Source organism: Globicephala melas, chromosome 10 (genome assembly GCF_963455315.2).
Source record: "Globicephala melas chromosome 10, mGloMel1.2, whole genome shotgun sequence".
Lineage (NCBI taxonomy): Eukaryota > Metazoa > Chordata > Mammalia > Artiodactyla > Delphinidae > Globicephala > Globicephala melas.
The window spans coordinates 780,644-808,233 of NC_083323.1; the positions used below are offsets into that span (position 1 = coordinate 780,644).

Genomic DNA, 27,590 nt, shown 5'->3' on the forward strand with positions numbered 1-27,590 from the left:
GTATTTGTCTCTCTCTGTCCAACTTATTTCACTTAGCATAACACTCTCCAGATCTATCCATTTTGTTGCAAATGGCAAGATTTTTTTATGGCTAAGTAATATTCCATCGTATATATATATATATATATACACACCATATCTTCTCTATCCATTCATCTGTTGAGGGACACTTGGGTTGCTCCCATATCTTGCGATCATAAATAATGTTGCTATGAACATGGGGGTACATATATCTTTTCAAATTAGCGTTTTTGCCTTCAGGAAAATATCCAAGAGTGGGATGCTGGGTCATACGGTAGCATGTGATGTTCTGAGGAGCCTCCATACTCTTCTCCACAGTGGCTGCTCTTCCCCTCCAGCACCACAGGCTGCACAGCGCTCGCTCTGAACACAAGACCCGGAAAGTTCTCATACATCACTGCCGCTATCAGAAATGCTGTTGTAAGAATTACTCCTCCACTTCCCCTGGGTCCCACCTGGGGCTAAGGTGAAAGTCCAAAGGCTGCATGAATGTGGTTTCTGTGTATGTTGGCCCCCAAGAGTAGGACTGTTTTATTATCCTAAGAATAAAAAGCCAGCGTCCTCCAGCAGTAGAAAATTGCAAATAAAAAGTTTAATTTCAGAAACTGGGTTCACCATTTATAAATACACTAAAACGTAGTCAATGCAAATTCAGATTAATAACAGGTACAGTATTTTAACAAAACGACAACTTTTCTAAAAGGTCACAGGCAAATCAGTGACTTGTTTCACCCAGAATATTTACCTGGTTCGAAATAAGAAAATGAACCCTTTTCTAGACACTGAGGCAAAAACTTTGAAGACGTATTATTGTTAAAAAAACCTGATGACTGATACTCCATTTTGATGTCCTTGGGATTCTAAAATATCCCATTGATGGCTGAATCTTCCCTATTATCAAAAAGAAAATCTAAACACCTAAGGCTATTCTTACAACTGTATTATAGCAATCTTCTTCCCTGTTAATAAGCCACCTCTTCTAAAAAGGACTGTATACATAATTTGATCAAATTGGGGGTCAGTGCACAAATTTCAAGATAGCTTCATGGTGTAGAGCCACTGAGTCAGAGGCTTGGAGATTCCATCAACAGGATGCTGTAAACGTGTCACGCTGTGCACTAGCTACACAGCAGGCACCACCGGCGCTCACTGTGAATGGCGGGGATGTGTCCGAGCTAACAGCCCACGTGGCACCGAGGGCAAACCCCTGAAACGGCAGTGCTCTCTCCCCTGAACCCTACATGACTGACATTCCGGGATACGTGTGAGTGCAGGCTTGTCTTCGAAAGCCACGTCTCTGTCGTGTAAACAGTCACCTCCCAGAACACTCACCGTCCCCTGAACGTACTTTGGAGCCCGCAGCCAGGAACTGCTCGGTCGGGATGGCTTGAACTCCACCTCCTGTACACAGGTTTTGTCTGACAGCCACAAGAGCAGTTTTGTTGCAACTAAAGCAATTTTAAACTAAAGTACAGTACCTGATTTGTGGTTTTTACATAATCCAATAAGAAGCCTACTGAATAAAACTGCTTATATCTCCTCCGCCATTCTAGTAAAACAAACTCCTAACCCCCAACTTTTAAACAATTTTACAGTTACGAATGAAAACCTAATCATTGTATTTCATAACTGACAAGACAGGCTGTTTCTACTGGACTTCTTAAAAAACACACCGTGGTACCTGGCCTGAAGGACTGGGTAAGGCACATGTGGACGTGACGGCGAGGGCCGGGACGGGAACCTCCCGTGGATGTGGACCTGAGCGCCCGGCCTGCTGTCCCGCAGGGCCCCGACCACAGCGAGCTGCCAGCCCGGGGCCGGTGCTGCTTCTCGTCCGGTGGCTCCACCGTGAGCTTCAATACTGGAAGCATATTAAGGGAAGATTCACTTTCAGAAAAATAAGTTTCTCGAAATGCTCCATCGTGAGCCGGGACTGGCCAAAGCTGCCGTTCTCAGTGGGTGTGCTGAACAGCCTCTCGGAGGGAACGATGCTCGGGGGGCAGCCCAGAAACCGCACGGCCAAGGTGGAGAGGCCCGGCCAGGCCGCCCTCTTCAGGTTCCAGTAGGCGAGCGGGTCACAGCTGTGCTCCAGCACCTCCTCCTCCAGGTACGCGAGCACCATGTCCTCCGGGACCTTCGTCCTCCCTCTGGGCTCGGTCTTCTTCATCTTGGCCATGAGTGACCACAGGCTCTCCTCGCCGGCACAGTCTCGCGGTGGGGAGCCCGGGTCGCATCCGTTGGAGACGGGCGTGGGCTCTGAGGTAGAATTCAGCGTTTCTAGTTCCCTGATCAAGTCCTGCTTGTACTGCTCCGCCTCCTCCTCGGAGAAGAGGGAGGCTTTGTAGCGCGGGTCCAGCAGGGTGGCCAGCACGTACCTGGGGTCGTGGAGGGTGGCGGACAGGCGGCTCACCATGGCCTCCCTGAGGGACTTGAGCATGGTGTCGATGCCCATGGTCTCCTCGAACAGCATCTCCACCCTCCTGTTGAGGATGTGGATCATGGGGATGACCTGGCTGAGCGTGGACTCGTGGGTGCTCATCTCCCGCCTGGCGGCGTCGAAGGGCTTCAGCGCACGGCACACGGACTGCATCACCTCCCACTGGTCGCAGCTGATGAGCTCCCGGAAGTTACACTCGACAGACAGCTCGTTCACCGCCCTCTTCTGCTCGATAAGCCGCTCCAGCATGTGAAACGACGTGTTCCACTTGGACGGGACGTCCTGGAGGAGGTGGTGGGGCGGCAGCTCGTACTCCTTCTGCAGCTCTGCCAGCTTCGCTTTCGCCCGGGGCGACCGGTGGACCCGTTCGCATATTTTCCGTGCGGTGCTGAGTAGGTTCTGGACCATCCTCTGGCTCTTGATGGCCTCGCTGACGATGAGGCTGACCGTGTGACTGAAGCACTGCACGCTCGAGCGGGCCCCCTCGTTCAGCGCCTTCCCTATGCTGGGGCTGTCGGTGACTGTGATGCCCACCTGCAGGCCAGTGGACGTCACCCAGGCCTCCCACCAGCACTCCAGCTGCTTCTGGACGCTGCCGCCGCTGTAGTCGCAGTCGACCTGCGACACGTCCAGCAGCGCCGAGCAGTGGTGGTCCTCGCGGTGCGGTCGGGCCGACGACTCAAAGGTGACCCAGTGGGCGGTGAGGGTCAGGTACTCCCGGGTCTGGCTGCTCATCCAGATTCCAGACGTGAAGTGGACCACACCGCTCTCGGCTTCCTGGAGATGTGACATGATGATGTGTTTCACATTGTCGTACATACCTGGGATGGCCGTCCTGGAGAAGTAGGACGGAGGGGGCAGAGAGTACTGAGGTTTCAAGTATCCGAGCAGCCTGTTGAAGCCAACGTTGTCCACAAACGAGTACGGCTGGAGGTCAAGTGCGATCATTTCAGCAATGAGACTTGTTATTTTTTTGGCAACTGGATGCGAATCATAAAACTTCTCGCTGGTGTCATCGCAGGAGGAGGCGCCTGCCGACTCTGAGCTCAGGGGCCCACGGGCACCAGGAGGGGAGGGTGGCGCCGTCCTGGGGGCGTCGGGCTTCAGCACGCCACCGTGGAACCTCTGCAGGTGCCTCAGGAGACAGCTGGTGCCCAGGTTGGTCGGCTTCTTGCCTCTGCTGATCGTCCGGCCACAGTGCAAGCACACGACCTTCGTGGGGTCTGCGGAGCAGATAGAAAAGTGATTCCACAACTTGGAGGTCTTTTTGCTGTTGACGGGAAACATAACTTGATTGTTTTTTGTGACCATGGTCGGCAGGTCAGTTAATCTGGAGGAGGACGTTTCTGCAGAAGCCAAGGTGGCGTATGGCGAATTCGCCAGGCTGGCCCCCAGAAAGCCCTTCTGGTTCCCAACGACCTCCGGGTGGCGCCTGTAGAGATGCCGCATCAAACAGCTCGTGCCCACGTCACCCTTCTTGCCCCGGCTGATGACGCAGCCACAGTGCCTGCACACAGCCTTGAGGCTGTCCGTGGGGGCCAGCGAGAAGTGATGCCAGACTTCCGACTTCAGCCTCCTCATGACCTTCTTGTTCTGCTGGAACACGGCACCGGACTCGAGTGGGCGAGGGCTGGGCGTGTCGCCCGGCTGCTTCTCGGGAGAGGACGCCCATGAGGCCTCACCCACGTCAGAGGAGGAGGACAACGCCCACGCGTCTTCCACCTGCGTGTCTCCGAGGTTCCAGTGTGCTGGCGGGTCTTCCGCCAGCCGGTCGGGGGAGGAGGGCGCAGAGGTGGAGTCCTGCACCGGCTTCCCCGGAGACGAGGACGTGGGGCTGGGCTCTCCGTCAGGCGGCGGCGGGGTGGGCAGCAGGGTTGGGGGTGCAGAGTAGGGGGGCGGCACGCCAGCGCCCCCGCCGTTTTCCCGAAGCACGATGGAGCGGTGTGCCCGCCACATGTGCCTGATGAGGCAGCTGGTGCCCAGGTCCTTCCCGTTCTTCCCCCGGCTGAACTCGTTCATGCAGTGGATGCACACGGCCTTGGAGTTGTCCAGGGGCGACAGGTAGAAGTGCTTCCAGACGGCAGACCTCCTCCTGGACCCGGATGCGCTCCTGGGCAGGGGGAGGTTTTTCTCAGCCCCGTTCTCTGCAGGCTCGTCGCAGTGGAGGCTGGGGGGCTGGGGAGGCGGCCCCGCCAGGGCTTCATCCCTGCTGTACCTCTCAGAGACTGACACGTCGGAGGGGGCCTCTTCGGAAGAAACCACAGAGCCAAGTTCCTCTGTCACCTGATGGGGAGATGGGCTCTTAGAGGCCGTTCTGGGGACGAGTTTGCCAGGTGACAGGACGGTGCCCGGGTCTCCGGCATCAGTGGGCGGCGGCGGGAGCTGCGGCAGAGGGGCAGGGAGGGGGGCCGGGGCCGGCGCGCTGCCGTTTTCCTCCACAAGAACGGTGGGGTGCGCCCGCCTCACGTGCCGCATCAGACAGCTGGTGCTCAGGTCCTTCTCGTTCTTGCCCCTGCTGAACTCCTTCATGCAGTACGTACAGATGGCCTTCGTGCTATCCCGGGGTGAGATGAAAAAATGCTTCCAAGCCGGGGACTTCTTCCTGGAGCTGATGCCGCGGCCGGAGAGCAGGCTCTGCGTCACGGCCTCCATGGCCACGCTGTACAGGGTGCTGTTATACTGTGACAATAGGGCCCCGTAGTCGTCCTCGGGGTCAGGAGAGACGCGCCTCCCTGGGGGCTGGCAGCCACAGCTCGCCTCTCTGCCCTCTGCCCGTTCATCCCCGCTGCCAGCCCGTTTCCTGTTCTCCTGCTCATTTCTAAAGTCCATTCTTTCCAAACTGTGATCAGCGATGTGATCGTCATCTTCCTCTTCTATTTTAAAATGTATTTGATCAGAAACAAAGTCCCCGCCCGCTTCCGGACGCGTCTCCTGGTGATTCTCCATGACTGACCATAACTATTCTGGCTGCCTCACGATGCTGACCGCCTGCGTTGGTAGAAAACTGATGCAAATGCTCCTTTGTGCCCCCAAATGTACATTATCTTCAGTTCTTTCAGGAGAATCCCATCTTCCGGGATGTTTATGAATATGGCCAATCATAAATCTCACTGAGGAGTAGACCAGGGAACTGGTGAGCACGTCATCAGGGTGCGGACCGCTGCCTTCCAGAAGTTCTACTCTTAAACACTCCACGGTGCAGACACGCGTTCGCGCAGCGGGGACCTGCTTGTCTCAGACGCAGGATCGCCGTCATCTTGGTGGCACAGCGATCCTTCTGCGTTATCTACAGAAGAGGAGATCAAGTCAGACACTGGACTCAGTCACGCTTCAAATCTACACTGTCATGGATATACGAGCCTCGATGTATGCATAGAAAGGAATTCCGTAATGGGAAATTAAAACAGAAAAGTTTGTTCCTTGACTTTTTTTACAAACCAGTTACACAATGAAAATACCCTCTAAATAGACATGATCCCCCAAGAAGACACACAGATGGCCAAACGGCACGTGAAAGGCTGCTCAACGCCACCAATTGCTAGAGAAACGCCAATCAAACTACAGTGAGGTCCCACCGCCCACCTGTCAGAATGGCCATCATCAAAGAGTCTACAAATAATAAATGCTGGAGAGGGTGTGGGGAAAAGGGAACCCTCCTACACTGTTGGTGGGAATGTAAATTGGTGCAGCCACTATGGAGGACAGTATGGAGGTTCCTTAAAAAGCTAAAAATAGGGCTTCCCTGGTGGCGCAGTCGTTGAGAGTCCGCCTGCCGATGCAGGGGACATGGGTTCGTGCCCCGGTTCGGGAGGATCCCACATGCCGCGGAGCGGCTGGGTCTGTGAGCCATGGCCGCTGAGCCTGCACGTCTGGAACCTGTGCTCCGCAACGGGAGAGGCCACAACAGTGAGAGGCCCACGTACCACAAAAAAAAAAAAAAAAAAAAAAAAGCTAAAAATAGAGTTACCATATGATCCAGCAATCCCACTCCTGTGCATATACCCAGAGAAAACCATAGGTGAAGATACAGGCATCCCAATGTTCATAGCTGCACTATTTACAGTAGCCAAGACATGGAAACAACCTAAATGTCCATTGACAGAAAATGGATAAAGAAGATGTGGTACATATACACAATGGAACATTACTCAGCCATAAAAAAGAATAAAATAATGCCATTGGAGCAACATGGATGGATCTAGAGATTATCATACTAAGTGAAGTCAGAAAGAGAAAGACAAATATCATAAGATATCACTTATATGTGGAATCTAAAAAAATGATACACATGAACTTATTTACAAAACAGAAATAGACTCTCAGACATAGAAAACAAACTTATGGTTACCAAAGGGGAAAGGTGGGGGGGAGGGAAAATCAGGAATTTGGGAGTAACATATACACATTACTATATATCCAGAAAGTGAGAAAAGATGGCAAAGAGAAAATACTAAGACTTGGCAAGGCCCAGCCATCTAATTTTAGCCCTTCTAATTAACAGGTGCGTAAAGGTATCTTATTCCGGCCTTAATTGGCAATCTCCTTAATGACTGATAATGTTGAACATTTTATGTGTGTATTTGCCATTTGCTTCTCTCCGTTGGTGAAGCATCTGTTCACGTGTTTTGCCCACGTTTTCACAGACTGTGTATTTTCTTAGAGTTCTTTACATGCCTGGAAAGAAGCCCTTTATCAGGTACATGATTCCAGTCTGTAGCTTGTCTTTTCATTCTCTTAACAGTATTTTTGGAAAAGAAATGCCCTTAATTTTAGTGAAGTCCAATTTACCAATTTGTTCTTTCATGGACTGTACTTTTGGGGTTGTATCTAAGAAAGATTTTCTCCTGTGTTTTCTAGAAGTTTTATATTTTATACTTAGATCTTTGAAAGATTCAAATTCATTGTTTTGCATATGAATATCTAATTGTTCAAACACCATTTGTTGAAAAGACCATCCTTCTCAACAAAAGGATGCCTTTGTAACTTCGCTGAAAATTAGTTGCATGTGAGTGCCCATGCTCATATGATTTGTCCACAAATGTTGGCAGCAAACTGTTTATGTATATAAACATGATACAAGTGTGTGTGTATATTGAACAAATTGTACCCTTTAAATAAGTGCAGTTTATTGTGTGTCAATTACACCCAATGTGAAAAAGTATGAAATATGTATGCACACTGGTCTGTGCCCCCAGTTTCTGACACAGAGCCTAAAACCCTTGGCAGCTCCTGAGTGACAGGAACATCTCTTGTTCTAACGAGGCGACTCCTGGATGGAGGCCCATGACCAGAAAGAGCCGCGGCCAGAAACTTGGAACTCTCAGCCACACCCCCACCCCCCAGGATGGGCTGGAGACTGAGTTAATACTGACCACGCCCATGTGATGAAACCACTATAGAATCCCAATGGTCCGGGGGTTAGGGGAACTGCTGGGCTAGTGAACACAACCACGTGTCGGGCGGGTGACGCACCCCAACTCCAGGAGGACAGAAGCCCCTGCACTCAGGACCCTCCCAGACCTCGCCCTGTGCATCTTCACGTGGCTGTTCACCTGTGTCCCTTATCGTATCCTTTTCCTACAATAAACCAATACATGTCAGTAAGGGTTCCCTGAGTTCTGTGAGCCACCCTAGCACTTTATTGTGGGAACCCAGACTTAAGCCGGTTGGTCAGAAATACAGGGGACAACTGGGGTTGGTGTCTGAATGGGAGCGGTCTTGTGGGACTGGGCCCTGACCCGGGGGATCTGAGGATGACTTCAGCTGGTGGTGTCAGAACTGAACTGAGGGACAGCCAGCTGGTGCTGGAGAATGGCCAGTGTGGACACAAGACCACATATCGGTGGCCAGACGTGAAGCATTCTGGGAGGAGAGCATCAGAGGAAAGAAGACACAGGACACAGCCTACACAACCAACAAAGTTGTATTTTAAGAAAGGCAGGGATTGTCAGGTTGGGTAAAAAACTAAGATGAACTATATGCTGCCTACAAAAAACACGTTAAATATCAAGACACAAATAGGTTCAAAGCAAAAGGACAGAAAAGGTGCAGCACACTAACGCCAACCAGGAGCAAGCTGGCGCGCCTAAGTCAGCGTGAGGTGGGGGTGCGAGAACAACACAGAAGGGTGACAAAGGGGTCAGTTCATCAGACATGCACACAGCTACCAACAGACCTTCCAAATGCATGAACAAACCTGACAGACCTAAAGGGAGACTTGACCAAAATTACAGATGGGATTTCACACCCCCATTCAGTAGTTAACTGAACAATTAGACAGAACAGCAGTAAAGATAACGGAAGACTTTAAATCACTATCATCAGCTTGACCTAAATGACATTTATGGAACAGTCCAAACAACAACCGAATATCACTTAAAGGTGGACACAAAACATTCATCAAGACAGACTGTTCTCTGGACAGTAAAGCAAATCTCAATACATTTAAAAGAACTGAAATCAAACAAAGAATGGTCTCTGACAATAAGGGAACTGAATGAGAAATCAACATCAGAATGACATCTGGAAAAATCCTAAATATCTTCAAATAAATAACACTTCTATATTAAGCCGAGGGTTAAAGAAAAAAAATCACAAGGAAAAGTAAAGCAAATTTAATCCCAAAGCAAACAAAGGGAAGGACACAATAAAGAAAAGATTTGAAATCACTGAAATTGGGGGTGTGGGGGAAGAGGCAGGGGAGGAAAAAAAAAAATCAATGAAACCTAACACCGGTTCTTTCGACAGATCAACAAAATTGGCAAACTTCTACAGACTGATTAAAGAAAACAATGGTAAAGACATAAAATTACCTATAGCAGGAACTAAAGAGGGGATTTTTCACCAAAGATCTTACAAATGCAAAAAGATAGTAAGGAAATAGATGAGTGACTTTATGATGGTAAATTCAGCAGCTTAGATGAAATGGGTAAATCCTGGAAAGACACACATTACAAAAACTCACGAAAGAGATAACCTGAACAGCCCTCTATCTCTTTTAAGAGCTGAACTTGTAATTAAAAACCTTCCCTTAAAGAAACTTCCAAGCCAAGATGGCTTCACTGGTGAATTTCACCAAACATTAAAGAAAAAAAACCTCGTGAAACACAAACTCTTCCAGAAAATAGAAGGAACACGTCCCAAGTCTTTTTTATGAGGCAGTATTACCCTGACTCTAAAACAAGCAAAGACATTAGAAGACAAGAATCAGATTCATACCCCTATGATCATAGAAAAACCTTAAGAAAATGTAGCAAGTTCTTAAAAATTTAACAAATCAAATTCAGCACATTAAAGATAATACACCGTGAGTAAGAGGGGTTCACCACAAGCATGTCTGGTTTAACCTTCAATGTTCAACCAACAGAATTCACCACATTAATGGAAAAAAGGAGGAAAACCATAGAGTCATGTCATTAGATGCAGAAGAACATTTAACATCATTTCTATTCCTATTCACGACAGAAACTCTCAGCAAGGTAGGAAGAGAGGAGAACTTCCTCAACCTTACGAGGGCTTTTAGGAGCACTCTACGGTTACCGTCATGCTGGGCAGGGAAAGCTCAGGAACGAGGCAAGGACCCCCCACCCCCACCTCACACTTGCACCCAGTGTCACACTGGGGGTCCAGGCAAGAGGCAGGTCAGGAAGGAAAGGTCACACTGCTTTAGTCACAGAAGACACAGTCCCCTATGTAATAAAGGTTATAAGGCCTCTGTGAGGAAGTGCTGGACCTCAGTATGCTTAGGAAGGTCACAGGCTCAAGGTCACTCTGCCCTGCAGCTCCTTCCCTTACGGCCTCGGTGCCCGGATGTCTTCTCAGTCCTGGGCAGCCTCGTCCTCATTCCTCTCTCCGGGTCTGGGAGAAACCAGCTCTTCTCCCTTCATGGCAAACATTACATCCCCGGTTGACTCTGACTCTCTCTGGAGACGCTCCTGGGGCAAGAGCACGGCGTGACGAGAATGGGAGAGCCAACAGTGACTGTTTACTGTGGGTTCAACCTGCGTTGTCTCACTTAAACCACATGAAAATCTTTCGAGGAAGATTCAGTTTGCGATTTCTCCTTCTACACACGAGGACCCTGAGGTTTAGAGAGGGTGAGAAACACGTCCAGGGCACGCGGGTGGAGACAGGCCACTGCTCACATGCAGAAGTGAGTACTGGAAGCCCTGGGGGGCCAGAGCGGTGCACAGAAGACAGGAGTGCAGGAAGAAGAAGAGATGTGGCTGTGAGTGTAGCGACATGGACGGACCTGGAGATGACCACACTGAGTGAGTGAGACAGAGACACATACCACGTGAGATCATTTATATGTGAAATCTAAAATACGACACAAGTGCACTTATCTACAAAACAGACTCAGACCTGTGGTTGCCAAGGAGGAGGGTGGGCGGGGGAGGAAAGGATTGGGAGGTTGGGAGTAGCAGGTGCAAACTAGCATCTATAGGATGGATAAACGACAAGGTCCTACTGTACAGCACGGGGAACTCTATTCAGTATGCTGTGATAAACCACAACAGAGAAAAACCAGGAAAAAAAAAGGCAGTTCAGATCAAAGACTTCAGAGCACAGATTCGAGAGTCCCTACAAACCCCAAGCAAGATTTAAAGAAAAAGAAACAAACAGTGTTAAAAACAAGAGATAAAGCAGATAAAAGTGACCAGGGAGGGAGGCGCACATGTAAATACCACCGAAATCCAGACTCTGGGAAACTCTACAGGACACACAACCCAGCTTCTTTAACAAATTATACTTGAATCCTGGTCTGAATTAGCAAACTGTATAAGAACATTTTTTAGACTATGTGGGAAACTTGGATACTGAAGTAACATTTGATATTAAGTAATTCTTTGTTTATCAAGGTACAAAGATACTGCAGATAAAACGTTTCAAAGAATCCCATCTTTTCAAGATACTTACTGAAAACTATCCCGATGAAATATGGTTTCCGGTACCTGCTTTAACATAACTGGGTGGGGGGAGGGACACAGATGAAACAAGAGCAGCCCTGAGCTGGTAACTGCTAAAGCCAGGTGATGAGTGCACCGGTCATCACACTAGTATATATTACACCACTTCCACAGGAATTATTTTAAGAAAACATAACTAGACAGACTACTGACCTTTCAAGAGAAGCAACGTAAACCAGGAGACAAAGGAATGCTATCTTCATAGTTGTGAAAAAAATAAAAGGCAAACCAGAATTCAATACTCAGCAAAAATACTCCTGCAGGAATTAATATGAAATAAGAACACCGTCAGACAAATCAAACACAGAATGTGTCACCAGGTGACCTGTACTGAAGCAAATGCAAGAGTGTTCTTCAGGCAGAAATAATCCCACCTGGAAATTCAGTGACGCACAGAAAACGACAAGAGTTAACAAAACAGTAATGGTGGGTAAGAGTGAGGCGCTTGGTGCGCCCGCTGTCACTGCGGTGCCTTTGTTTCTAGGCCCTTTCAATGGAATTAAGTAAAAACCATTAATACACACGTACGCCTACATGCACACGCACAGGTGGATAAAAACCACATGTGCACGCTGACGCCTCCAATTTCAATCCAACATCCCAGGATCACCTGAGCCTCCCCAGTTCCGTATCTGTAACTTCTTTCTCCAATTGCAAGAAATCTGGCTCCCACTAGCCTTAAAAGACTTGCTCATTTGCTCAGTCCTTCAATATTCAGAAAGTACTTTCAGAATGCTGACCCATACCACCGAGGAAGCACAAGCTTCTGGACAGAAATATCAGTTTATACTTTTTGTCTTGGGGCTTGAGGTATACAAACAAGCACCGTGTCCAAGTCTCTCGGGTCAGTTTTTTCCCTTAAGTGTAGTTATTTGTTCACTTGAACTTCAGTTAAGTTCACTGTTTCAGTTGGCAATACAGCACAGAACTAAAAGAGCAAACCCACAATCTCATGGATGAGACCAACAAGAAGACAAACCTGACGAGGGATTTCCTTCCCTCCAAAATATAAGCCAACAGGACAAACCAAGAATGTATGCACGGCCCATGCGGTACTAGATCTGTACAGGCGGAAAGAGAAAGCAGCCCTGGGCATGTGGTTACAGATAGTCCCAAAGGAGCCAACAGGTACTCACCGGAAGCCCCGAGGACCAAGCTGCTGAGACTGGGAGGGGCTCTCTGCACTCAGCAGAGTGGACGTATGTCAGGGGTCCAGCGTAAGCTCCAAAGAGGCTGGAGAAAAACCACCCAGCCCATGCCTCCTCCAGGACAAAGACCCATTTCAAAGAGGAACTGCTGGGAACAGACTCTAAATTGAGCAGTTCAGGGACAAAAGAAACAGCAAAGGAAGGGTAGAGAAGGAGAACTCTCACGACGCAGGCACTGCTCAGAGTGGTAGGTGAGGACCTCCATGACCCAGTGGCTGCAGGACAGCAAAGGCAGTGCTAGGCAGTGTCAACATCAAACTGTTCACAACCCTGGGGGTTAAGCAAAGGCTTGCAGCAATCTGAGGAGCATTTAAGAAGAACTGTGGGAGCTCGTTAGAACATTTCACTCCCATCCTTCCTTCCCCACAGGAACCACAGGACCACGGGAGCTGTGAGGAACAGCAGCCTTACAGCCACCAGAGGGGCAGACCTGGCCTGCGGTCCCTCAGAAAGTCCCACTGTCTGCAGCACTGTCACCATGTGACCTTTGTCACAGGTCCCTGGAAAAGCCCTGCTCACAGGGCACGGTAGTTATTTGACCCGATTCAGAGCCTTCAATGGGAAAAGCCCTCTCCCTGGGCTTCTGCTGAAAAGCAAACAGCTGCACTTCTGTAACATCACAGTTGCCTAACCCTGCAACTCCAGTGGGGCAAACAAGAGCCTGGCCAAAGGCTGAGAAGGAAGATGGGGGGGACGAGACGTCTGCAGGGAGCTGTGAAAGGCTCTGACACGTCCCTGCAGCTGTAGAAGAACAAGCCCAGGAGAGACCTGCGGGGCCACCCCATCTCTCACCTCTGGCTGACCTTGAAGCCCTGTGCAAGGAGAAGGTTAATGCTTGTCCCACCACACACATGCACATGCACAGGCACAGGCACAGGCACACGCAGCTCTTGGCAAAGATGGCAGGTGCATCTGTTGGCAGCGTTTAAGGAAATCATTCAGCTCAGTGGATTTCAGGAAATCACTGACACCAAGCTAACCAGGCAGAGACTGAAGTGTCCAAACACTGCAAGGAGTACAGTCTTTTCAGAATTAGTCCAGGAAGGTCACTAAGGGAACAAACAGGCAAAAACAGAACAAACCCTCAGCAATAACAAATGATGTCCAGTTTTCCACAAAAACGAAAAAATGACAAGACGCGCAAAAAAAAAGCAGGGAAGTATGGCCCACACATGGGGGAAAAATAAACCAAGACACTGTTCCTGAGGGTGTCCAGAGGTTGGACTTACTAGACAAAGACTTTAAATCAGCTACTCTAATAAGCTGAAAGAACTAAAGGAAACCACATATAAAGACACTACAGGAAAGTAGGACAATATCTCCCCAAGGAAGTATCAGTATAGAGAGAAAAATTATGAAAAAGAACCAATTATGAAATTAGAAATTATGGAGCTGAAATGCATAACTGTAATCAAAAATTCACTAGAGGGGCGTGGTAGCCAGCAGAAGAAAGAATCAGCAAACCTGAAGGGAGGCCAACTAGAACAGCAAGACAGAAAGTCAGTGAGGATACAGACGACCTGAACAGTGCTGTTAACCAGCTTGAACTGGCAGATCTACACAGGGCTCCATCCAACAGCAGCACAATACTTACCCTTTTCAACTGCACACAACACATTCCACAGTACAGACCAGAGGCTGGGCCATAAAACAAGTATTAATAAATTTAAAAGAACTGAAATGATACAAACATATCCTTCAACCAGAATGAAGTTAAATTACAAGACAGTAACAGAGGAAAATTTGAAAAATCAATAAATATTTGGAAATAATAACACATTTCTAAATAACCCACAGGTCAAAAAGAAACTACAAGGGAAATTAGAAAGTATTTTCATCTGAATGAAAATAAAACACAACAAACCAAAATACATGAGATGCAGCTAAATTGGTGGTCAGAGAGAAATTTATAGCTTTAAATACCTATATTAGAAAAGAAGAAAGATCTCAAATCAATAATGTAAACATTCACCTCCAGATAAAAAGAAAACAAAAGCAAACTAGAAAAAGAACAGACCAAACCAAGGTAGGAAAAAGGAAATAATAAAGATTAGAGTGGATGCTAATGGAATAGAAAACAGAAAAGTGATATAGAACTTCAATGAAACTGAAAGTTGGTTCTTTGAAAACACTGACAAAATTGACAAATCCCTAGCTACATTAACCAAGAGAAAAAGAAGACATAGAGTGCGAAAACCTGGGAGCATTACCACTGCCTCCTCAGAAACTAAATGAGGGACTTCCCTGCGGTCCAGTGGTTAAGACTTTGTCTTCCAGTGCAGGGGGGGTGGGTTTGATCCCTGGTCAGGGAGATAAGATCCCACATGGCTTACGGCCAAAAAACCAAAACATAAAACAGAAAGCAATATTGTAACAAATTCAATAAAGACTTTAAAAATGGTCCACATCAAAAAACCTTAAAACAACAAAAAAAAGTAACTAACTGAAATGTAAGACAGGACCATGAACAACTGTCTACCAACAAATTCAACAACTTACATGATATGGAAAAATTCCTACAAAGTAACAAATTAACTAAAGTGACTCAAGAAGTAACAAAATCAGAATAGACCTATAGCAAGTAAAGACATTGAATTAGTAACTTAAAATTTTCCCATGAAGAAAAATGTGGGCCCAGATGGCCTCACTGGTGAATTTTATCATTTACAGAAGAAATGATATCAATACTCCATAAACTCTTTGAAAGAGGATAGAATACTTTCCAGTTTATTCTAAGAGGTCAGTATCACCTGGGTACCAAAGCCAAAGACATAACAAGAAAACTACAGATATTCCTAGATACACAACGTAAAACATGAAAGTGGAAGCCGCCACCTTTTCAGTAGTAGATAAAGGCTGCAGCATAGGAAGCACCATGAGTTAGGACAAGTCATCCTCAGCCACCTCTCCTTCTTGAATGTGAAAAATTAGTATCAGGACTTCCCTGATGGTGCAGGGGTGAAGCATCCGCCTGTCAGTGCAGGGGACATGGGTTCAAGCCCTGGTCCAGGAAGATCCCACATGCCGCGGAGCAACTAAGCCCCACGAGCCACAACTACTGAGCCTGCGAGCCACAACTACCGAGCCTGTGAGCCACAACTACTGAGCCTGCACTCTAGGGCCCGCAAGCCACAACTACTGAGCCCGTGAGCCACAACTACTGGATCCCGTGCACCTAGAGCCTGTGCTCCACAACAAGAGAAGCCACCGTGATGAGTAGCACGTGCACCACAATGAAGAGTAGCCCCTGCTCGCTGCAACAAAGACCCAATGCAGCCAAAAATAAAATATAAATAAATACATTTATTTAAAAAACAAAACAAAACTAGTATCAGATAAAAATGAGTATGGCAGGCAGAGTAATCGGTCCTCAAACAAGTGCACGTCCTAATCCTCAGACCTGTGATTGTGTTAGGTTACACAGCAAAGTAGGATTATTAATAAGGACGCAGATGGAATTAAGGTTACTGATCCAGGATAATAAGAAGACTATCCTGGATTATCTGGGTGGACCCAATGTTATCACAAGGACCTTTAAAAGTGGGAAAAAGAGGCAGAAGAGAGACTTCACAAGGTCAGACAGATGCAGTGTTGCTGGCTTTGAAAACAGAGGGGGGGGCCCACATCCAAGGACACAGGCAGCCTCTAGAAAGTGTAAAAGGCAAGGAAACATTCACTGCTAGAGCCTCCAGAAAGAAAGGCAGCCTGCCAACATCTTGATTTAAGCTCAGTGAGACCCATCTCAGATTTCTGACCTCCAAAGTTATGCTGTTTTCAACCACTCTGTGATAATTTGTTAAAGCAGCACTAGAAAACTAAAACAATAAGCAACAGAAAAGAATTAAGGTCAAATCCTACAAAAGGATAAGAGAGAAAAAAAAAAATGAAGACCAGAAAAACATCTCTATAGATAATGAAAGCACACTAGAAAAATATAAGCACAAATTACATGAAAACTATAACTTATTTCAAAAGAAGCTAAAGAAATTAAGAAAATAATACAAAAGAACAAAATAAATCAGAATAGAAAAACACTGAAATGAGGTTATGGATCCTAAGAAAATATTACAAATAAAAGTAAAATGTCATTTTACAAATTGCAAATCATGAGGCTAGGAGAGAAAAAGGGGAAAGTTGGAGGGGGAAGAAAGAGAAAGAGCCCTATCTGTTCAAACAAGAGAACGAAGCCAGCAAAAAGGGTGGGTGGTGGCCGTGGGCTGTGTATACGGCCTCCCTGTAACCTGAAATCTTCAGCAAAATAAACACACACGCTCAAAAACAAAAAGTAAAACGCCATTTTAAGAATAAAGACTAAACTAGAAGCAACATAAGAACAAATAAACCCCACAGATGATTTCTTAAGATAAACAGAAGAGTTTAGAAAATAAAGTTTTTTAATGAAGAAGAAATGAAGAGCTAAAAAAGACTCAGGAGAAGCTGGCCAATTGAAAACACACGCAAAGAAGATCCAACACATGTATAATCAGAGCATCCCCCACAGAAAAAGGAGGGCACAAAGCAAAAGAAGAGAACACTAAACACTTTGAAATAAAAATTGTAAAACTACGTATATTGAAAGAGCATATCGTAAAGCTGAGAAAATCCATCCTTAACAATTAACACTGAGGTATATTCTAGGAAAACCACTGGACTTAAAAAAAAAAGAAATGCCATTGAGGGGAAAACCAAGGTCACGTACAAGGGAAAGAAAATAAAATTGTCATGAGTTTGACAGCAATGTTTTATGCTATAAGACAACAGAATAACATATTTAAGATATCTGAGGAAAAAATATGTGAGCCAAGCATTTTATATCCAGTCAACCTGGCTTACAAGTATAAGAGACACAGAAAAACTATTATCAACGTGCAAGAATTCAGGAAATATTTTTCCTTGAGTCCTCCCAGAGAAATCTAACAGAGAACGAACCTCAACCAAAAAGTCTAGAGAAACACTGATCAAAGGACCGTGTGAGTGCTCAGTATACACTTCCTCGCAGGACTAAGACCGAGTGAGGGTCTCCGGGATAGAGCACAGTAGGCAATGGTCACCGCGCTTCCACGTAGAGCCCAAATCACTGCAAAGAGGGATGGGAAGACAATGGGAAGTCTTTGGCAAAAAGTATCAACCTGTTTTCAGTAACGACACAGCCACTGTTACTCGGAGACTGAGGTGTGTACAGTGAGAGTGAAGCAGAGGAGTGACCAGCAATAGCACAAGACTCTCACCTCCCATGTCCTTGAGAACCAGCATCCTCAGACAGAGACAGAGACCCAGGGCAAGAAAGGTCAAATGCACATCCTACAGTCGGTGAGCAGGACACCTACCCCAGCTCTGCTCACTGCAAAGACCTAAAAACAGTGACCAACCCAATGGGAATGAGCTTACCTGACATCCAGACTATAGTTGTGAAACATCATTTCCCATTAAAGAAGACCAGGGCTTTTGAAGGAATGGCTGATTGCAGGTCTTGGGCAGGAAGAATACAAAATGAGCCTAGAATATTCTGGCACACCAGAAAGCAAGGAACCTCTGAGAGAGGACGAGAATTGTGTCAGAAGGATCTAGGCGCCAACTTGTAAGGGCTCCCACTGTCCAAAAAAATGAGATAATTTGAACGTAAATAAGGACCGTCATAATAATGCATTAAAGCACATCAGATATGTTAAATCTATGAGTGCATAACACCGAAATAAAACGCTCAGTTGGTCACCTTTGGCGGATGATGGGAAACTGATACAGAAGCAAGCATTCTTCTTCAGTTTCCTACATAAACTACAGCACCAGATAACCACGGAGGAGCTAAGGACAGGGTCCTCTTACTCCAAGCCCAGCTCGTGAACAAAGACGCAGTAACTGAGCCGGAACGTCCCTGTCCCATAACTTTTACTGATTAAAGCCTGCAGCTCTGTGCATCGCTGGCTGCCAACAGCAAAGAGAGCGAGAGCCTCACACACGAGGTCCTTCCTAAGGGAGCATCACAGCAGCCAGGAAGGAGGCTGAACCTCATCAGGCCTTAGATCCACCACCAATTTAAAGGAACCAAGAGCAGGCAAACATTAAACCACACCTGAGGCCGTGGCTGGCAAAATCCAGACTGAGAAACACGAGCGCAGCCACCTGGCTTCTTCCACACCAAACTCCCACGGGAGGAGGGGGTGCCCTGTAGGTAAGGGACTGAAACGTCACGTGAAAAACAGGCAACACTTAACTACTGCTTAAAGACGTGCGATCCCGTCATAAAACTACGAAGAAAGGGAAGTATCTGGCACCAAAGGGAGGGATGTGGCTGGGATAGGGCACGTGGAAGGATGCCAGGGAGGGCAAAATTTTCTCTCTTGACCCAAGGGATGGTTACAAGTGTCCACCTTATCAAAATCCATCAAGCTATTAATTTATGCAGTTTGTCTCTGTGCCATACTTTATTTTTATCTTAGGCTGTGTTGGGTCTTAGTTGCAGCACGCGTGATCTTTGTTGAGGTATGCAGGATCTTTTCTGTTGCGACGCACAGGCTTCTCTCTAGTTGTGGTGTGCGGGTTTTCTCATCTCCAGTTGTGGCGCGCATGCTCCAGGGTGCGTGGGCTCTATAGTCTGCGGCACGCAGCCTCTCTAGTTGAGGAGCACGAGCTCAGTAGTTGCCCCGTGGCATGTCAGATCTTAGTTCCCTGACCAGGGATCGAACCTGAGTCCCCTGCATTGTAAGGTGGATTCTTTACCACTGGACCATCAGGAAAGTCCCCCTGTGCTATACTTTAAGATAAAAAGGTTTTTAAAAACCTCATGAGGGGCTTCCCTGGTGGCGCAGTGGTTAAGAATCCACCTGCCAATGCAGGAGACACGGGTTTGAGCCCTGGTCTGGGAAGATCCCACATGCTGTGGAGCAACAAAGCCCGCGAGCCACAACTACTGAGCCTGCACGCCTAGAGCCCGTGCTCTGCAACAAGAGAAGCCACCGCAATGAGAAGCCCGCGCACCGCAACGAAGAGTAGCCCCTGCTCGCCAGAAGTAGAGAAAGCCTGCGTGCAGCAACGAAGACCCAACGGAGCCAAAATAAATAAATATATAAAATAAAATATTTTTTCCAACTTTAAAAAAACACACACACAAAAAAACACCTCATGAAACTATCGTGACACAGGCAAGGACCATCCCAGCAGGAGGGAGGCCCCACCCCACTGCCCTCGGCACAGATGGGAGGGTCAGGCGGCCCGGGGTGTGAATGCACCCACACATGTGAACGTGCATCTGGAACGTGGTCATCAGGAGAGACTTTCACCTTCTATTTTATGTATTTCTCTACTACTGGGCTAGTTTTGTACATATTATTTCAAAATCATAGATAACAATGATGTTTCTTTTTCTTTTTTTTTTTGGCCACACCGCACAGCATGGGGGATCTTAGTTCCCTGACCAGGGGTGGAACCAGGGCCCCCTGCATTGGAAGCATGCAGTCTTAACCACTGGACTGCCAGGGAAGTCCCTGTTGTTTCTATTTTAGGAAAAATGCTGTCATTTGCTCTAGCAGCTTACTACTAAAGAAAATAATTTTTCTACTATTTTAGCACCAAATTTTTAAAAAGACAAAAAAGCACGTTAGCTTTAGTTTTCCAACCACAAAAGGATTATGTTGCTGAGGCATTTTTGATAATTTTCTATGTGTGTGAATAACAATTTGGTTTTTGTCACCTGTCCTAAAACTTTGGAGGCTTACTCTGGCCTTGAAAGGCGAGGGCTACCTATTCACCGTGCATCTGGACGGCATCTGGAACCAGCCTTTCCGTGGTTCTGCTTCTGTTCTCCAGCAAATCAGATTTAGTCTAAAATAAAATCAATCAGCATGAGTTTTAAATAGGGCAATCAATGACAATAAGGGAAACGGTCCTTCTAGAACAAATCCCATCAGTTTCCTTGTTGTGGGTGCTGCCCGCAGCCCCTGGCCCCCAGGGCGAAGGGTGCCCCGTCTCACTCAGCCCCACTCATCTCTTGATAGCTAGAGGACCGCTCTGAAGCACGGAGGAGATTGAGAAAATACAGGTACACTTGAACAGTGAGCACGGCGATCCTAAATTATGAGCAGAGACTGGAGGGAGAGGATGATGAGGGGTAGAAAGGAGGCATCCAAAACCCACATTTTCTGAAATTCACTTTACATTTTTTAGTTTCAAAGCCGAAAACACCTAAAAGTAGAGGTAGCTAATCAGAGGATCCTTTCCATGGGCTAGTTACAAATATATGCGTGTGTGCTTATTTTTGCAGGATAAAGTAGAAATAAAAACGGTTGCTGGGCTTCCCTGGTGGCGCAGTGGTTGGGAGTCCGCCTGCCGATGCAGGGGACACGGGCTCGTGCCCCGGTCCGGGAGGATCCCACATGCCGCGGAGCGGCTGGGCCCGTGAGCCATGGCCGCTGAGCCTGCGTGTCCGGAGCCTGTGCTCCGCAACGGGAGAGGCCACAACAGTGAGAGGCCCGCGTACCGCAAAAAAAAAAAAAAAAAAAAAAAAAAAAGTTGCCTATAGGGGCTTCCCTGGTGGCGCAGTGGTTAAGAATCCTCCTGCCAATGCAGGGGACACAGGTTCGAGCCCTGGCCCGGGAAGATCCCATATGCCACAGAGCAACTAAGCCCGTGTGCCACAACTACTGAGCCTGAGCTCTAGAGCCCACGAGCCACAGCTACTGAGCCCATGTATCACAACTACTGAAGCCCGCACGCCTAGAGCCCGTGCTCCGCAACAAGAGAAGCCACCGCAATGAGAAGCCCGCGCACCGCCAACGAAGAGTAGCCCCCGTTCGCCACAACTAGAGAAAGCCCGCGTGCAGCAGCAAAGACCTAATACAGCCAAAAATAAATTAATTAATAAAAAAAAAGAAAAGAAAAAGACATTTTTTAAAAATCAAAGAAATTAAGTAAAACTATATAATTTTAAATCTGCATTGAAAATATAACTCTTGATGTTGTAAAAATACATTTCCTAGCTCTGTGCACCAGACCAACACTTAAAGCTGCAACAATACCCAAAGACAACAAACAGATCGAATACCTAGATCTTGGTTTCTAAATACCTTCTGCACTAAAGGGAACCAAAGTGCTCTGCAGAAAGAGCTGACTGCAGCTCTGGCAAAGGAACGGAAGGTGGCGGAAGGAAAGTGCTGCCAGGATGATGCCAAAGCAGCACCCGGAGCCGGCTTCGCCGGGGCTCCCGACGGGTCAGTCACAACCACCTGAACACCAGAAAAACAGAACCAGAGGACTTTAATAGATTACAATGTAACGAATAAATGAAAACCTGTTAGTCAGCACTTATACTCAAAGAAGAAAAAGGACAAATAAAAACATTTGCCACAATGCAGGTGAGTATTACAGCCACTGCTCCCCAGAAAGAGGTAATACAAGGAGAGAATTCAGCACTTTTCCTGTCTTCCTTGAATGTAACGGGCAAGGGAAACACAGATGAAATACAGAAAGAAAGAACAACAGCCCTAGAAAGTGGGCGTCAGTCCCAAAAGGACAGCCTCTGAGGGCGGCAAACAGGAAGCCCGGCACCACCCGCGTGAAGACGTGCAGGTCCCCGGCTGGTGGCGTCCGAGGATGGGAAGCAGCTGTGGACACCGAGGGCCGACTATAACTTATCCTCGGATTTCCGACTATGCGGAGGGTGGCGCCCCCAACCGCCGGCCGTGTTGTTCAAGGGTCAACTGTAAACGACAAAGAAGGAAAATGGCAAACAAACCCAGAACATGGGACATTCGCGAGACAGCTGGCCTAGTCTCTTCAAAAAGTCAGTGTCACGGAAAAAAATGGGGGCGGGTTATTGTTCCAGAAAAAAAAAAGTCTAAAGAGACAGACTCAGTGCAGTGACCTGGACTAGATTCTGGTTTGGAACAAACAAGCTAATAAACACAAGTAGGGAAATCGGACTGCGGCTTGGCCACTGAATGTGATGAGGGATTATCGTTCATTTCCTTCACAGCTGGACTGCTGGTGAGAGAGAAGAACATCCCTTTGCCTTTTCTTTTTCTTTTTTTGGGGGGCCACACTCTGCGGCACGCGGGAGCTTAGTTCCCTGACCAGGGACTGAACCCAGGCCACGGCAATGCAAGTGCTGAAGCGCCAAGACCTAACCACTGGACCGCCAGGGAATTCCTCCCTTTGCCTTTCCTTAGAAGAAAAGGACACTTAGAGGTGAAGTGCTGTGACATCTGCAATCTCCTTAGAGAAGGTCTGGAAGCACCAGACAGGCGGAGGTGGCAGCCACGGCAGTGCCATGGCAATGTCGTGACATGTGCTCCATCTTGGGGCAGGTCGGAGAGCGCCACGGACTGTTCTTCCAACTCTCCACAGCACAGCCTTTAAAACACAGAAGTGTATCTGCTTTCAGCTCAAAGTCCACGTGCTCCCCAAGAGCTGCAAGTACACCGAGGGCATCAGGGCCGCCGCCGGCACCCCTGCCTGGCTCACCCTTGGACGTGGTAGTCTTCCCACCAAGGCTATAAATTAAGATCTGGTCCACGTCTGAGAGTAACTGTAGCACCTTCTGAGGGTGGAGAGCCATGACTCACATATTCCAGGGGTGGCAACAGCGTCAACTGCCTCCCATGCAGAAGTACCAGCACCCACTCACATGGAGAAGCCAGCCCCCAGGCCTGGCCGAGCTGAGGCGGAGGACCCAGACCAGAGCCAGAGCCCACCGCAGAGAGGCGAACTCAGAGACCTAGAACCGGAGCCACTTCCACGAGATATGGCCAGAAAACCTGATAAGGCCACCCTGGAAACAAAGCACATTCCAGAGGAGGCAAACAGACTCCGTTCGGGGCGGCTGGTCCCTGTTCTACCCCTGAAACGTTCTGGGTCACAGACCAGGGCTATCTGGGTTGTTCCGCTCTGTCTTTTTGAGGGTCCCTTTACCCAATACCAGCACCTTTTCCCCGGCGTACAGGGCAGTCCCACCAGTGACAGGTTTGAAATTGCTGCCGTGGCTGGAAGCTGCTGGAAGAGTGTTTGGAGTCCTTTTACTTCCAAGATGGGGCACATGGCCTGCGGCAGAGTAACCGGAGCTCTCACCAAACAGCACACAGCTCCCTCCGCTGCTGCCTCTGTGGCACGAGAGCCACAAGGTAAGGCTCAGTTAGCCGTGGCCTTGGATGAAAACGCAGTCCCTTGGTTTACATCTGTGGGGGCGGGGCGCAGGCCACACAGACCAAAGAGCCATCACACAGAGCACCCGGCGGGTCAGCGGGGGACACCCCAGCCCAGCCCAGCATCAGTGGTTTCTACGACACAGACTTTGCGGGGGGGGAAAGGGCGGGGCCCGGCGGTTGGAAGGCCTTCACCTGAATGCGAGCAGAAACCAAGCAGAGCGGGCACCTGATCAAGGCTGGGAAGGGGGCTTTACGACAGGACATGGGCTCAAACGGAGGGGCCCACCTCTCCCACAGCAGTGGAGGCCCTGCTGCTTCTTACTCAGGGCCTCCACTCCATCACCCCCAGACCCTGCAGGGCGGGGCTCAGAGGTCCTCTCCCCCTAAAAGAGGTCTTCCTGGAGCACGCTTCTCACACTGCCATCACCCCCGCCCTCGCCTGCCTGTGCTCTTCCTGGAGCTCCCTTCTCTGGTTGGAGTCCATCCCACCATCACTACGTTAAGTTCTCCAATGGCAGGGCCTTCTTGTAAAAACCACCGTTGCCCCCAGCAGGTAGGACAGCGCCAGGTGCAGAGTAGAGAGGTGAGAAAACCTCATGCAGAGTCCGGCACCTCTGTCTCTCCTGGTCCCCTCTACCTCAGAAATAGGGGGCGTGAGAAGAAAAGACTTTATTTTATTCCTAACAACGCCTTCCAGGATTTGAACTACCAAAAGCACACATCAAACAATTAGCTAGGAAGTGATGTGAACTATTCCAGAATGATGCAAAGTCAGGCAATGACAAGTAGGGTGAGGGAGAAGGGCAGGAGAGACAGGGCTGTGGAAAGGGCTGAGCACCTGGAAGGTGACTGACAAGAAATCCGCTGTCACCCAGACACTGAAGGGAGGCCTGACCGAGAGGCTGCAGGACGGTCGGGGCTAGAGGCAAACTGTGCCTTTTGATGCAGCTAAATTCATCCAACACAAAACGTACATACGGACGATGGTTCCTACAGCTTATGTCAAGTACTGAGATGTAAACAGCACCTTAAATATCAAACAGTAACTAGAAGAATAACAGTCGCTGTCTCTCAGTCGCAAGCCTTGTGCAGAGAAGCTCAGAAGGAAACACAATGCTGGTGAGGGAGAGTCACGGGGGCCCCCAACCAACCATCAGAGGCTCCTCACTGTGCCCCAGAGTCGCTCACCTGCCCCCCTCCCCTCGCCAGGCAGACCTCACACTGAAGGAGGAGATCAGACCAGAGTTCAGATGATGAAGGAGCGGAAGCCAGGCAAAGAGAAACACACACACAGAGGGAAGGACAGCACTGACCGCCGTCACCGCTCTTCATGCCGCAACAGCTCCACTGCCCGGTGCTGGCCACGCTCCAAACTCCTCGCCAGACAGGGATCTGAAATACAGGTACACACGTTTCCTTTGCTACGTAAATTCCGCACCGGCTCCTTTGCGCAAACACAGAATTCAATCGGTGACCCTAAAAATTCACTTAAAACCCTTCCCAATGCGTTAGGAGCATTCTCTGCACAGCTTGAGTTACTCAAAAACCTCCTCCTCTGTGCGGTGACACTGAAAAACAGGGCAGAGTTTTCATGTCCAAAACCATCAGGAATTAGCCAGAACAGTGGAGGAGGAAGGGGTGTCAAGCAAACACCTGTGACGTGAACGCAAGTCTGAGCTTTCTTCCAAGATAGGAGATTACCTTCTTGAAGAGTCACAGACTCTCTCTTAAGATTTCTAGATCTTTTCCTGAGAAAATGTAAATCATGATGAGCAGATATGATCTGTTTAAGGATTACAGGAAGTGTGCATCCCTGCACGGACAGCCCATTGGAAAACCCTGAGTACACAGTTTCCTCTCACAAGATAACTTTGTATGGAAATTAATTCATAATTGAACTTTGGCTTATTCAGAGCACTTTCTAAAAACTCCAACTAAATCCTTCATCGTCTCCTAATTTTATCACCATGATATAGAGAAAACCTCAAAAATTAATATAAAAAGTCACAAGGTTGCGCCATTATCATACTGGTGCGTGATCACACTCGTCTCATGAAAATCTAAAGTGGCTTTTTCAAAACTATGGACTTGATCTTAAAGCTGGAAGAAAAAAAAAAAACCTATGGACTGATCTGATCAGAGTTAACTTCAAAGCAAAGAACTTCCCTTTTTTAGGAACATGAGAATGCCAACAGAAGTTTCTCCTGACGGCTCAGCTTGGCAGGGACTTGCTTCCAGAGAGGTGCATGTATTTGTCTACTGAAATTCACCCAAAATACAAGGAGAGTCAAGAGGGCTGGCAATTCTCTTAAGTAACAGGGATGGTGTGGGTCACAGAAAAAACACAAGATACACAAATGACTCCACCTTTACTTCGGTCTAGAAAAACAACCGCAATTGGAAAAAACACTTGAAATTATGCTTTGCAATTTGATTCATATTTTCACTACTTAAACTTGAATGGTCCTACCCAGAAACACGTACAATAACTAAAAAGCATCAGAAGCATGTAGTAATAAGGAAGGTCTCATCTGCTTCCTAAGACATACGTAAATAAGGCCCCTGGGTGCCTCTTCCTGGAAGTGCATTGAAAATAAAATACTGTATCTAGAGGAAAATCCTAAAAACGTAACTTGTAACGCGATTCGCTGTAGTGGCGGAGGGCAAAGGACTTCAGGAAAGACGCCCAAAGAGCACCTGTCTGCTGCTGCGCGGAGCTGCCCGGCCGCCGTCCGGCGCCCCCCACCCCAGCACCGGGCTTCCCCCACGACTGCGGCGCCCGGTCCCGCCCCGCGCGCACAGGCGCCCGCGTGGTCAGCGCGTAAACTTCACACCGGCCGGGCACTTCTGCGTTCTCCCGAGTCCCTGGGCCCGTGCCCCGTCTATCCCATCCCCGCGGCTGCGGCCGGGCCGGGTGTCCGCACCAACTTTCCACCACTTCAGGTGTTTCCTCCACCAAACCCTGCAGCCCGGAACACGCGCCCCGGGTGCGACCGTCCGCGGGCCCACCGCGCGCCAGCTGTCAGCGGGCCGGGGGCGCGGGCCCGGCGCTCGGGCACTGTGGTCGAGTCGAGCGGCCCGGGCGGGGTCCCGGCGACGGGAGGCCGCGCCCCCGCCCCTCAACCCCCGGCCCGGCTCAGGCGACATCGCGGCGACCCCGGCCGCGGCCGCGGCCCCGGCCCGGCTCCCCGACCCCCGCGACCTCCGGCCCCCAGCCGGACTCCCGGCCCCGACCCCCGCGACCCCGGCCCCGGCCCGACGACGCGCCAGGACGGCCGGGCCCGGGTCGCGAGCTCGCGGCTGAGGCAGAGTCGGCGCCGGCCGCGCACTCACCGCGGGCGCCGGGCGTGGGGCGGCTCCCGCCCGGCTGCGGACGACGGCCGCGCAGGCGGACTCACTCCCATTCATTAGCCGCGGCTTTGTCTGCCCCCGCGCCCCTCCCGCCGCCGCCGCCGCCGCCGCCACCACCGCCCGCCCGCCCGCGACGCTGCCGGACGCTGCACCCCTCCCAGGGCCCCGCGCGGCGCGGGGCGGGGAAGGGGGCGGGACCAGCGCGCGCAGGCGCAGTGCCCATATGCCCGTCCCTCCCTGGGGCCCGGCCGGTCCGGCCGCTCCAGGGGCCGAGGCGGTGCTGACGGGGCAGGCGCAGTCCCGCCGCTCGAGGGGGCCGACGTGCTGCTGACTGCGCAGGCGCAGTCCCGCCCCCTGGCCGGTGCGGGTCAACCACGCAGGCGCAATCCCATCCCCCGGCCCGTGCGGGCCGACCGCGCAGGCGCAGTTCCAGTGCGCCGGGCCCCGCCCCCGGGTCGGGCCAGCTGGG

The 27,590-nt window shown here is 49.2% G+C and overlaps 1 protein-coding gene across 6 annotated transcripts; it reads right to left on the reverse strand.

The window, feature by feature from the left end:
- Window positions 1-593: 593 nt before the first annotated feature.
- Window positions 594-27,229, reverse strand: ZBED4 (zinc finger BED-type containing 4). 6 transcript variants are annotated; one of them, XM_060306109.2, is made up of 6 exons: window positions 27,104-27,229; window positions 25,084-25,162; window positions 20,348-20,453; window positions 18,706-18,798; window positions 18,024-18,226; window positions 594-5,744 (listed from the first exon to the last, which is right to left on the reverse strand). In XM_060306109.2, the coding sequence occupies exon 6, from the start codon at window positions 5,402-5,404 to the stop codon at window positions 1,877-1,879; it is 3,528 nt and encodes a 1,175-aa protein (XP_060162092.1). In that variant the 5' UTR covers window positions 5,405-5,744; window positions 18,024-18,226; window positions 18,706-18,798; window positions 20,348-20,453; window positions 25,084-25,162; window positions 27,104-27,229; the 3' UTR covers window positions 594-1,876. The 6 variants fall into 6 exon arrangements, with proteins under 6 accessions (XP_060162092.1, XP_060162091.1, XP_030711434.2 ...); XM_060306108.2 differs by having other exon boundaries at window positions 20,323-20,453; XM_030855574.3 differs by lacking the exons at window positions 18,706-18,798; window positions 20,348-20,453.
- Window positions 27,230-27,590: the final 361 nt, after the last annotated feature.